The 13711-nt window shown below is 24.9% G+C and overlaps 2 protein-coding genes across 4 annotated transcripts; both read right to left on the bottom strand.

Moving 5' to 3' along the window:
* Positions 1–459: 459 nt before the first annotated feature.
* LOC102670680 (transketolase) lies at positions 460–6135 on the bottom strand. Of its 2 annotated transcripts, none has more exons than XM_006618210.2 (8): positions 5909–6135; positions 3145–3290; positions 2875–3064; positions 2523–2757; positions 2312–2455; positions 2059–2232; positions 1770–1985; positions 460–1638 (listed from the first exon to the last, which is right to left on the bottom strand). In XM_006618210.2, exons 1-8 carry the CDS (start codon positions 6013–6015, stop codon positions 967–969), a joined length of 1884 nt encoding a protein of 627 aa, XP_006618273.1. In that variant the 5' UTR covers positions 6016–6135; the 3' UTR covers positions 460–966. The 2 variants fall into 2 exon arrangements, with proteins under 2 accessions (XP_006618273.1, XP_006618274.1); XM_006618211.2 differs by lacking the exon at positions 5909–6135 and adding an exon at positions 4182–4385.
* Positions 6136–8623: 2488 nt separating this feature from the next.
* LOC102670901 (E3 ubiquitin-protein ligase Siah1-like) lies at positions 8624–12248 on the bottom strand. Of its 2 annotated transcripts, XM_031511722.1 has the most exons (6): positions 11705–12248; positions 10588–10666; positions 10126–10476; positions 9778–10017; positions 9507–9699; positions 8939–9422 (listed from the first exon to the last, which is right to left on the bottom strand). In XM_031511722.1, exons 3-6 carry the CDS (start codon positions 10352–10354, stop codon positions 9245–9247), a joined length of 840 nt encoding a protein of 279 aa, XP_031367582.1. In that variant the 5' UTR covers positions 10355–10476; positions 10588–10666; positions 11705–12248; the 3' UTR covers positions 8939–9244. The 2 variants fall into 2 exon arrangements, with proteins under 2 accessions (XP_006618275.1, XP_031367582.1); XM_006618212.1 differs by lacking the exon at positions 10588–10666 and having other exon boundaries at positions 8624–9422.
* Positions 12249–13711: the final 1463 nt, after the last annotated feature.

The raw sequence follows: 13711 nt of genomic DNA, 5'->3' as shown, positions 1-13711 counted from the left end.
TCCTCTACTACGAATACCGAACAACGAGAATCAAGAGCGAGGGAGACACTTGTGCGCACGCATACATATACAACCTAATCGTGCTAGCCTGGATATTTGGATAGCGAACGGCAATCCAGACACCGAACTGAAGAACAGGGAATGGTTGACGTTTCTTGTTTAACAGGGAATTGTGGCGCTGCTGTCTCTTCTCGTTCGTTATCTTTCTCTTTATTCGTCTCTTCCTGTAGTCTTTACAAAATTTCTCGACCAATCACAATTTCATTCTTACTGTTTTCATGATCTAGGGATTTTTTCAATTCCTAATCTTTACTTTTCTCATTCCTAGGAATTATAATTTCTTTTTAATTAAATTTTACGCGCATTTTTTAAGTCGGTTTATCTATCTTTTATTATTCGCCGAATATTTCACCTTTTAGACATGTACTTAGTTACATGTTCAATACTCAATAATACATATAACATATTTACACTCTCATAAAGTATTTATTTATATTTAATATAATATTTAACATGGAAAATTTTGCGCCCTTGAGGTAGGTATCGATAAAGTTAATAAAAAATTCCTTTTACAAATACTCCTATTTACTTGTATGTAGAATAATTATACTTTCGAAATAGTAACATTTCTTAATCTATAAACAGTATATGTATATCAAAGTTTCATATAAAATTACATTTTTGTATAGTAAAATTTCATATAATTTTGAAATGTAAAAACATTCCTGTTGAAAATATGTATATATATATATATATAAATATATATAAATATATATAAAGACAAACTTTTTCATACGTCTTTCTTTGTACATTACGAACAAATATTTCGGTTTTATATGCACATTAAAAACAATATGGAATGGTTTTTTTTCATATTTTTAAAAATATTAAATTTTCTGTACATTTTGACATGGCAGTAGATTTTTATATTAAAACGATATCGGTACCTTTGTATAATCTTTAAAATTATAACTTTAATATTTCTTGAACTGCAGCAACAATTTTGTTCGAACTAATTCCATATTTATCCAATAATGCAGTTGGAGGACCAGAACGTGGTACTTCGGGAATAGCTAGCTTCTTAACTACGACATTTCTTTCCAAAGCAACTGCTGAAAGTACAGCTTCACCCAGACCACCTTCTGCATAATGATCTTCAACTGTAATAACTCTTCCTCCAACTTCTTTGGCATTTTTTATAATTAGTTGAGCATCGAGTGGTTTAATTGTAAATGGATCGATCACTCGAATATTTATTCCTACTTTAGATAATTCATCAGCAGCTTTAAGTGCTTCGTACAAAGTTACGCCAGCTCCAACTACAAGAACTTGATCTTTCGCAGAAGATCTAACTACTTTGCCTTTTCCAATAACAAAAGGTTCTTCGTTTTTATATATAACTGCTGTGGCAGGACGAGAAGTGCGTACGAAGCAAATTCCTTTTGTATTAGCTGCTAATTCGATGGCGCGCTCCGTGGCAACAGCATCGGCTGGATAAAAAACAGTAGAACCAGGAATTGTACGGAACATAGCTATGTCTTCCAGACCCATTTGTGATGGACCATCTTCTCCGATCGAAACACCGCAATGGGAACCAACAAAATTAACATTTGTTTGTGAAATAGCACCCATACGAATCTATAATAATAAATTTACATTTTACGAATTTAGATTTTAAATGAGAATTCACAATATTATTTTGATTCTATATATATATAATTTTTTTTATATATTTATTTTATTATATTTATTTATTAACATATTTTTACCTGATCAAAAGCACGAGTGAAAAATGTTGCAAACGCAGATACAAATGCAACAGTTCTATCTCTGCATGCAGCACCGATTGCTACTCCTACTACATTTTGCTCGGCAATAAAACCTTCGATAAATCTAGATGGATCGACTGTCTTGATTTTTTCAGCATATGTTGAATTTTTTGTATCCCCATCTAGAGCAATGACACGAGAATTGTTTTTCGCTAGCTGAAGCAAAAAATACAATAGAAACATATACTTATCTTCAAATACACATATTCTAAAAAGAAAATATACAAACCTTAACTAAAGCAGTACCATAAGCCAATCTTGTAGCAACTTGTTCTCCTAATTTATAATTCGGAGGTGATGCTAATTTAATATTATTAACATCTACTACTGAAACATCATCAACTAATGGTTTCTGAGGATGTAATCCTAAAGGACCAGGATTTTTCAACATTCCAGTTAAATGCTACAATTGAAAAAATATTAAATCTTATTAAATCTTAAAGACATAAAATTATTTGTACAATAAAAATTGTATCACTTACTTGAATGACTTCATTTGCTTTATTACCAAGAGGTTTTCCATGCCAATTTTCTTGATCTTCAATAGTAGGAAAATATTTGCCTTTGTATGTTTTTGCTAGTATAGCAGTAGGTCGTCCTTTCGTATTTTGTGCTTCATGGAAAGCCTTATAAATAAAATGTTATGTCAAATTTGGTATTAATTTTTACCTACATATAAATATGCAAATATACCTTGGCTAATTCTTCTACATCGTGACCATCAACAACCAATGCATTAAATCCAAAAGCTTCAAGTCTTTTGCGATAAACTTCCATATTATGTTGAAGAGATGTTGGTTCACTTTGGCCTAAACGATTTATATCAAAAATAGCACAGAGATTATCCAACTTGTAATATGATGCAAAATGAAGTGCTTCCCATATTGATCCTTCTGCAGCTTCTCCATCACCAATCAGACAATATACGCTATATATGTAATAATATAAATTTATTATTATATTTTGAAGAAATACAAAAATATAATATTGCTTGTGAAGAAAGAATTTTAAATAAATAATAAAGAATAATTATTTGAAAATATACCGATAATTGGCTTTGTCAAAATTTTTTCCCACATAAGCCATCCCTGCAGAAACTGAGAGTCCTTGTCCCAAGGAACCAGTTCCTACATCAATAAAATTAAGTCTTGGCGTAGGATGTCCTTCTAAATCACTATCAAGTTTTCTTAAATTTAGCAATTCACTTATTGGAAAAAGTCCTGCTTCTGCCCATGCTACAATTATATAAATAATATATTATAATTTAGATATTTTATATTCGAATATTCGATAAGTAGATATTCAAAATTTTTACCTGCATACAGAATAGGAGCAGCATGACCTTTGCTCAATACAAATCTGTCGCTACTTAGATCACGTGGTGCGGATACTTTGTAACGCATCGTATGAAAAAATAAGACGGACATAATTTCTGCCATAGAAGAACATGACGTTGGATGTCTAAATAAAAGTGAAAAAAAAAATAAATAAATAAATAAATAAATAAATAAAAAATTATATAAAATTTGAAATATCAAATATACATAAGATTGTAAAATATACCATGTATTATTTATATATTTCATAATAACAATGAACTTATCATCAAAGGTCATAAAGGTCATCAATCTCGATCATACGATCGTTGAATATTGAAATGATTATTAAAAAATATAGTTATGTAATATAGTCGGTATTTAATATAAATAATTATCATTAAGTACTTATATTAATTATTAATATTATAAGAATTCTTGTTTTTTTTTTGTATTTTTTATTAGTAAAATTTATATTATTGAATTTCATTAATATAGTTCATATATATAATTTTTATATAATTTCATATTAATAATTAAATAAATATTTTTATTTTTTGAATTCTTTATATTTTACTGAATTTATTATATTGAATTGTATTTTAATTCTAATCGTATATCATTTTATACAATTAAATCATTGTTTAACAATTAAATAAATAATTTTCTAAAATATTTAAACTATGTATTGATTATTTACAAATTAATTGCAAAAATTTTTAATAAAATTAAAATATTAAGATATAATATAATCCTGCAATTTAAAATTACTTAACTTTGATATAAAAGCATCATTTATTAAAATAAAATATTAATTAATTACAATATATATAACGACTCTTTTTTATTAAATTTTTTCGCATATAATTATTTAAAAAGAAATCATTTAAACATGCTAAGAAATTCTAAGAAAAAATATTAACATATTAATAGTACAAATCTTAATAAAATTTTAAAATAAAAATCATACAAAAAATATATTTTATAATTTCTGATAAGAATATGAAAATTTCCAGGCAACTTTTCTGCATCATACCCGCTTTTCGATGCTTCTGTCGCTTTAATACACTGAATGCGAAGCCTGTTCGCAAGATCTTGAAGATTTTCCACATTTATATCGCGCACCATTATAAGATAACTAATAGAAAAATCCTTTCTGTAATCGTTTCTCAACGAGCGTTCGATAACAACTGGCAATGAGTAGCACAGCCTTTTGCTCAGTAACTGCGCGCTGGAGCTCCCTACTTTCTTCCAGACGAGTTATCGTAGATTTCAAAATCAATGTATATATTTATATTTTATAAATCGAATTTACTTCTTTGAAATTTATGATTCCAAAACTATTTACTTATATTGATATAAAAAAAATATATATATATATATATATATGTATAAATGTATAAATGTATATGTATAAATATGTATAAATGTATAATATATATATATATATATATATATTTATACATTGTGAGAAAGAAAAACACATACACATTAACATTTGATAATAGATATTTTTTATCATTACATTTTAAAAATAATAATTACTTCAAAAAAAATTATATATAAATATATAATGTATGTTATAGTGATAATATAATTAATGAAATTTATTTCAATTTAGATATAGTGGATATCTTTTATACATATTCATAATTTTTTAATGAAGTTCTTTTTATTATTTTTTTTTAATCATTTTTATTCATATATATTATAGATATTGCAAAAAGATAAATAAACAATTTATATTCCAAGATTATATAAAATTATATGTATTAAAAAATCGTTTAAAATATTACATCTAAAAAATCTTAAATGAGATATTTATTAAAATTGTCAATTTTATTTAATATATTCTCGATTATTCAATATTATCATACATTCGTTACGTAACTATATACTATATTTCATAGCGTGCATTTTGGTATCGTGCACGTGCTAGCTATGCGATTACTAGATATAAAAGGAGACATAAGAAAACATGATACGATTTCCTGTCTATCTTTGGGCTTTGACTTTTTAGAACTTTTTTTTCTAAAGTTAATCATTCGAAAATTTTTATCGTAGTATATATTTTTATTAATTATATAAAAATATAGTCTATTATAAAAATTTTAAATTATAATATTATATATATGATAGTATGCATATTTATGAGAAAATTTATTAATATTCAATAATTTATCTAAATTAGATGTGTATGGGGATTTTCTCAATATTTTAATTATTAATAACGATAACGATTTAAAATTTTAAAATAAAAAATTAAAATAAAATCTAAGATAAACTAATAATGATTTTTAGTAATTATTTTATAAATAATTTTTTACAATTATGTATATGTTAATTCGATTTTGATTAAATGTATCAACATGCATTTAAAAATATAATTATAAAATACCTTGAACTATGAATCGTAATATAATAAGATGACATTATTTGAAAAGACTAAACTATATGGAAGCAAATTAATGTTATAATACATAAAAAATTTCCAGAATGAAAATTTTTACAGTAAAAATATTAGAAAACAAAATTATGCTTGTATTGTACAATATAACAGATTCTAAAGTAAATAATCTGTTTTTCACCTCATTTTTATCAAGATAATGTTTGCGCGCGATTTTGCAAATGTTAAATTTTTATTAAATTGGGATACGAAAATATTAAAAAATTATCAATCGTAATATTAACCTATGTTAATATAATGAAAGTTATTGAATAATAAATTAATGGAATTATTATTATAAAGTATAATGTACATACCCGGATTTGCTAGCTTGTGTGGCATTGATCGAGTGAATTCTCAATTTTGTCGCAATGTCTTTTAATTCTTGAATGGTTTTCGATTCTGGTTTGTGATAGTTTGCCATTTTTTTTGTATAAATTATAACAACTTCTTAAAACTTTAATTGTGCTCTAAGAAAACTCCGGAAAAATGCTGATCACGAAATGTGATTCTGAGCAACAAGTAGAATTCGCGCAAGCTTGATTTATGTTGAATATAGAGAGGAATTCAAACTGTAAATTCATGCAATTTATGTCAATAATACTTTTTATTGTCCCTAGGTGGCATTATACTTATTTTCATAATATAAAATTTCATAAATTGTATCTCTTATTACAAAGAAAATAAATATTTTTTATGCTATATAATTTTTTTATGTTTAATATATTTAAAAGAATATTATATAATATAATTTTATAATATAATTTTAACCATTAAATATTATTTTTTTCAAAAAAATAATATAGTGGAAAATTAGAGATATAACAAAATTTTCACATAATATTAATTTAATAACAAATTTATTCGACATGTTTAGGAACAGGATTTGTAGTGTCATTTAATTCTATCAATATCGAAGTATTCACATTGATAATTTGATACATAATTGAGAATAAATTATTTACTTAAAACTATAGAAATATATGAAAATCTTAATATCGAATTATAAAAAAAATCATAAACTGATAAAACAAGTTATAAATTATAATGTAATGTACATGCTTACAGTATGCATATAATTCGATTCTTAATATAATATTAATTTCAAAAAATTATTTTTGTAACATAAAAGTTATTACATTTTTAAGAAACAGAATGAACAAGAAAAATTGCTATTCGTAGCAAATGTGTTTAAGGATTTAACTTATTTTTACAAAATTTAAAAAATTTTTTTTTATTGAACTAGAAAGTGAATTAACTATTTTTAGTAATTTACGTGTGATACAAATATCTATATACTGTCAGCTGTAAGAATAAATTGTTACAATGAACAATTAAACCTTACATTATATATTGTGATGAATTTTAAATTTATATCTAAATATCTAAATAATATTATTAAATTGTTTATATATATATACCACATCTTATGTATATTTATATATATACATGTAGGGATATATCATCCTTTCAACGAAATTCGCACTTTAGTATTCGAAACGATCGCTAATTCCATAAGCGTTCCATAATTCTTATTTAATTATTAGTATATTTTCTTTTTTAATATTTTTTCTGATCAATTTTGTTCTAATTCTATGATCAAGCTTTTTATTATAATAGTTCTTCAATAGATGTTTTTAATTATGTCTAAATGTGCAAAATATGCGGATTCATTGATGCATTACAACTATATAAGAGAGAAAAGTCTGATAGTATAACAATTTATGTGATATATTTGAATTATTTTTTTAGTAACCGCCAAAATTGCTGAAATTTTTAAAGTATTAAAATTAAATTTCGTAGTACATTTATATAAACTTAAAATAATGTAATGTTTTATACGCATATCTATACATATATATAAATACATTTCTATATATTTTTTATATATTATATGTTTATATATATTTATATATACTTATAAATATGTATAACATGCAATTGATTCCCATATTCCTTTGAACTTTATATATATATGCATGTTGACATGATAATTTACATTACCAATTCATAATTTTATCACATGTAAAATTGTTCTATTTACAATAACTTTTTATCTATATTTGGAATGTTCAAAAAATTTACATGCAATTCATGATGACATAAAAACAATTTTTTTCAATTGAGAATCTTAAATTTGATTAGGATCAAGCTTATACAATTTCAATTTTATAAATTTTTTTCACTTGAATGCATCAATTCTTTATTCATATAATCATTATACCAAATTGACATTTTAAGTTTCTTACTTGTTATACATTTTTTCGAAATTAATGTTTAAGAATTATATTGTTACTTGTCAAATTTAATTCACGACATTCAAGACTTACATGGACGATAATTTGAAGATTATGTACAACGTGTACAACGTCATTACTTACGAAACTACTATACAATAATTTAATGGATCTATATTTTTGAAATTATAACTTCTCCTTGTATAAATTTGTCCATTTTTGTATTAGTGAAAAAGAATGAAATCGCGTAATTTTATTCCGTTATTTTGCACCTGCTTATCGTATACCAACTACTTTCGTGTTCCCATATATATTGCTGATGTATATATGTTGTTTAATTTAGTTTTTTTTTCTCATAAAATTAAAGAAATAATGTTATCTATTATTATAATGCTCGCTTTGATAATAATTTAATACATTATATAAGTTAAAAAATTTTTTGTAAAAAAGAAATTGTAATGTTTTTCAAATTTCTGAGCACATTAGAATAATTTTTGTCAATAACATATTTACAAATGTATTAGTAATTTTTGATTTGATATGACTTTCTGTATGGTCTAAAAATTGTAGATTTTTAACAAAATATTTAGAATATAATGAAAATTCTATTGCGATAATGACAAAAAAATCTAAAATATCAAATATAGAAAACATCTATAACATATATTTTAATTTAAAAAAAAGTAAATTTATTGGAAAAAAAATTTACTTTTTAATTATAATATAAATGAAGTAAAGTCATAATAAATATGCGAGCACACAAAATTTCTAAATGAAAATAAATAATGTCAAATATATGCTTAGTACATTGAATTTAATTACTATACGATAAAAAATTACGTATAGAGGACTTTCTCAGGTATGTACTTTGAATTTTTATCTATAATACCATCTGTATCATTGTAATTGATCTTTTGATGAAAACTATATATGTATTTCTTTTTTAAAATATGACGTTATTTCTGCAAAAAATGTTTACATTGGAAAGAATTAAAATTGAAAAGGAAACTATGCTCATAAAAATTTACACAGTAAGAAGTGACTAAATGAACATGATAACAGTATGCAATAGGTGTCAGGTACATTTTGGAATTGATATATACTCAGTACTAAAGCTTTAAAGTCAATATAGATATACTAAGAAAGATTGTTTATTGTTTTCATGTGTAGTGTTGATATCACATACAAATATACTTTAAAGCTTCTAAAAGAAAGATTCTGTAACTGAGCGTTTGATTTCTGAGCTTTGTTAAACATTCCAAACATTTCCTAACATCCATATTGCTAATATTTATCTATGGTAACGTAAAAAAAATGCTATATGTACATAACGGGCAATCCATATTACAACAAATTGAATCAAAAGATTGCTCAATACATTTAAAACACACTTTACACTGCTTTTTCCAGCTTTCCTCATGCCATAGAAATTGTAACATTAATTCCTAGATTTCCATTATCGGCAAACAATTGCGCGATAGAGGTGTCAAATACAAGGCAGTCTGAATTTAAAATTGCAGATGAAACACCTTCATGAATAGAACGTGGCATAGCTTCCCATGTTAAACGCCTTTTATGTCCATTCAATTCTAATCTAATGAACATAAATATTTATATTATATTATTAATTATTTTAAATAAAACTTTAAATATTATATATTATAATATAATAAAATACCTATAGGCAAAATTTTCTGCTTGTTTTCTTGAACCAATCAATTGAACAATTGCGAAAAATTGTTGATGTCCGTCATATTTTTCTTGTTTTTCAAGTACTAGCATAAAATGATGACCAAAACAAGATTGCATCATTACCCAATCCACCGCACCAGGAAGATTAATATCTGTTGCTAAGAAAACAATGTCTTCTCCTATAATTTAAGTAAATTTAAATAATTGAATTTTTATTTAATTAAGAAAAATACAAATATATGTCTTATTAAACTTACCCTGAAGAGTTGTAATGCTTTTATGACTCATAACAAGATGTGGCATTACTTGCTCAAGGGATCCTTGCCATTTACAGGAAGCACCTGGACAAGGACAACTATATGGACGGAATTCACATGCATCTTCATGGTCTGCTTTTTCAGTATGCACTAATGATACTGTGCATCCACTTGTTGAATATTTGCAAGGAAACATCACATTACCTGCCACTTTTTCCATAGCCAGATTTCGAATATTACCTACATTACAAATTTATGAATTATAATTATTTTTATTTGAATATATTTAAATTTTTAACTTATTAACAATTCCTTTTATTTATATAAATTTTATTATTAATTACATACCTAGTGGACCTCTACATGTAGGACAGCAATTAAGCTTTGGTCTGCAATTACTACAAACAAGATGTCCACTTTGACATTGTAAAATGGGTGGAAGAACATAATCAAAGCAAACTGGACATTCAAATAGACTTGCTAGATCAGTTGAACTGCTTAGAGATGATACGGTAGGTGCAGAGGAGCTTGCAACACTCCTCCCTCTCTTTCCTGTACTAATACTTAACTGAGACATCTTTTTCTTTTATTCTATGTATCAAATAAGAACACTTTGCCTTTTAGTTGAAGAAAAATCTATTTATTTTTAAGATGTCTATTAAATGCGATACATTTTGGAATGAACCATCCACCTCATATCTGTAAATTATTAAAATTTCAACGATATTATATAGTGTTATATATAAATTTTTTTTAATTTTAATATTTAAAAAATTTTTGAATTTAAAAAATTGAATATTACAACTATACCTTTATATAAAATGAATGTCATTTCAATATGTTGAAAAATATATTTGACACACATATAATTATCTTGCATTATATATATCTAAAGAAAGATTATATGGTGTCATTGTTATCATATTTTATCCATATAGAGTAAATAAATATAATACTCTTGTACTATACATATATATTATTCTACAAGTATGGTATATTTAATTAATTCAATTAATAAATTATTCATAGTTACATAAGAGTAATGAATTTTACAGAATATATTTTTTAGATTTTATGTTTTGTTACTACTTAAATAAAATATTTTATATTTTTTCTTTCAATAAAAAATAAAAAACAATATATAACTATATTCAAATGACATTGAAACGATGCAATAAAAATTTTTATCAATTTCCATTATTTTTAATCATTTTATCATTATTTCATTTTTAATCAATCAATTTCTACTTAACCAATACTTTAATGAAATGTATGTATACAAAAATTAGTTAGAATGATATATAGCTTATGATATTGTAATAAAAATATGTTTTATTAAAATATTCATTTCTTTTAATATATTTTCGTATTTTATCTAAATAATATAAAAACAAGATAATTGATGTATGTAATTCGATAAAAGTTTTATATACATACGTACTTTTAAAATTTTTTAATAAATCAATATAAGAATAAAAAAATCTAAACTTTTTATCTAATATTTATCTAATATTTTCATTAGAAAAAATGTGTATAATTTTGTATCAACAAAATAATATAAATAAGTAACGAAGATTACGTTGCATCGATCGTACGACCATTTATCGCGTGTGCGTCAATTATCATTGTCTTTTTGGCAAACCGTCACAAGAAAGTTTGACAAATATTTATCAATCATAGAATTAAATCAATTTTTAAACGATATCGTATTCGCGGGTTATTTAATCCGAAAAGTAACAAACAGTAAAAATCTTGCAGAATTATATCGTGAAGCAAGTCACAAATCACAAGTCACGACGAAACAGCAATCAACAAATAAACAATGTGCGAGAAAGCGATGATTCTCTCATGGAAAATTTTACGTAATAAATAAAATAAAATATATACATTTGAAAATAATTTTAAAAAAATATGTAGTTAAACTTACCGAATTAACAAACATATTAGTACGTCATTCAATGCGTACACTAGTTTTCACGAGATTGAAATCGGAAAATAGTAAGTTAAAAGGATGAGAGAGGGAAAGAGAAGGCACTTGAGAATGACAACGGAAATACGAACGAGAATGAAAACGTCGAGAATAACGACGAAGGGTGACACAATAATAGACGAATGTTTTCACGAGAACAACAACAGGAGATTTCATGCGACTTGAATTCAAAAATTGCACGAAATGCTCCCGATACTTCTCGGTACATCGATGAGGAATAAACGCGAACGCGATGAAATCGAGTATGTAATAGGCTACATCGCGAATTCTCTTGGCCAAACAGGCAATATTAATTGTAATATGACTTTTGATAGTTTTCGCTGAGGCATAGTAGCAATTTGCTCCTTTTCGAACCTCCGACACTTTAAGCTCTTTCCGTACAATAAGATGCACAGCAAGATGATGACACTGCAGCTGTCTGTCCGACTGCACGTCCGTCCGTTTACACCCATGCAACGCATGCAACTGCCATTAGCGATTATTCTTAAGCCGCATTCTTAACATGTCTTTATATTGTGAAATATATTTCGGTGAAAAATATATAGAAGAAAATATTTTATTACTTTTATATAAAAATTTTCAGTATATAGAATACTACATATAAATATTTTCATGGATTTGTATTACATAATTACATTAATTACGTAAAAGTATACAAAAATTATTCATAAATTTAACATCTATTTTTACATTATTCATATTTTTATTACACACTTATTTTTCTATTAACCTTTAATAATAAATGAAATACTAAAAAGACTCAAATGATAAAAACAATTCTTATTTTTATGATTTCTAGGTTCGGTATCGCTTTCAAGTTTATTTATTTATTTCTTACATACGCAATTGCTCAAAATTAATATTTATTCTTATATTAATTTTACAATTTTTCTAATAATAAAGAAGTAATTTCAAATGTTGATAACACTTAGTGAATTTTATAATTTTATTAAAATTCATTGTGTATCAACATAAAAAAGGATTATTATATCAAACTATTATTTCTAAGATAATTGTATATTTTTACAAGAGAATACATTTCTATTCATTTATTTAAGCTTTCATTGTGAAAGAAGAATATCACAAAATACTTTTCAAGTAATGAATATTTTATTTTTTGTTATAATTAAAATATACACTGTGTCATGGGTGAAACAGGCGAATAGTAATCAATAGTAACAAAATATTTGTGTTATTTCCTTTAATTTCACAATCTGATCTCTTTTTTTAATATATATATATTTTTTCATCCACACGCAGCAAATATGGTATACACAGTATACAGATTTATTTTCAAAAGTATAATTAGTTTGGCTTAAAATATTTTTTTCAAAAAATGATTTATTTACCATGTACATGCATATTATGAAATTTATTTAAGCCAAACTGTCAATACTTTTGTGACATCTGAGAAAAACTTGAATGTTTAAAGCCTTATCAGCCTTGTGTGTATAATATAATTTCGATGTACCTAAATGTAGTTCCCACAATACCATATCTACATTTTCTATAATTATTTTGTCACCCCTTTAAACTTTTTTTAGTCCAGAAAATCACAAGATGTATTGGCTGTCAAATTCTCTAGTATTTGTATCATTTTAAATGATACTCTACATATGAACAGTCTTCTTGCGATATGAAGAGCAGTCTTTGTACACCAGACAGGAACAACTGTTTGATGCAAATGCAAAAAATGTCATAGTAGCCTAAATTATACAAAAGTTATATTTTTATTAGTTTCGATGCCTTAAACATTCTGTTGATTCAGTGTTTGCAAAATTTTTGTAATAAGCCACAATCATTTTTGTCATTTTTATATTTTATATTTGAGGTCTATGTGACATAGGAGTACACGAGTGTAGCAACTTTTGAAAATCATTGATTATATTAATCATATTTTTTAAACTATATTTCTCATAGAAATTAAAATATCATTCAAATACC

This window comes from Apis dorsata, unplaced genomic scaffold (genome assembly GCF_000469605.1).
Source record: "Apis dorsata unplaced genomic scaffold, Apis dorsata 1.3 scaffold_344, whole genome shotgun sequence".
Classification (NCBI taxonomy): Eukaryota; Metazoa; Arthropoda; class Insecta; order Hymenoptera; family Apidae; genus Apis; species Apis dorsata.
This window is presented reverse-complemented; position numbering and strand designations above follow the sequence as displayed.

Coding starts and splice junctions, on each gene's coding strand:
- LOC102670901 (XM_006618212.1), bottom strand. CDS start 10,354: ATGTCTCAGTTAAGTATTAGTACAGGAAAGAGAGGGAGGAGTGTTGCA. Junction 10,018..10,125: donor TACATGTAGAGGTCCACTAG/GTATGTAATTAA, acceptor TTTGTAATGTAG/GTAATATTCGAAATCTGGCT. Junction 9,700..9,777: donor AAGCATTACAACTCTTCAGG/GTAAGTTTAATA, acceptor CTTAAATTATAG/GAGAAGACATTGTTTTCTTA.
- LOC102670680 (XM_006618210.2), bottom strand. CDS start 6,015: ATGGCAAACTATCACAAACCAGAATCGAAAACCATTCAAGAATTAAAA. Junction 2,233..2,311: donor AAGCAAATGAAGTCATTCAA/GTAAGTGATACA, acceptor TTTCAATTGTAG/CATTTAACTGGAATGTTGAA. Junction 1,639..1,769: donor TCACTCGTGCTTTTGATCAG/GTAAAAATATGT, acceptor TTATTATTATAG/ATTCGTATGGGTGCTATTTC.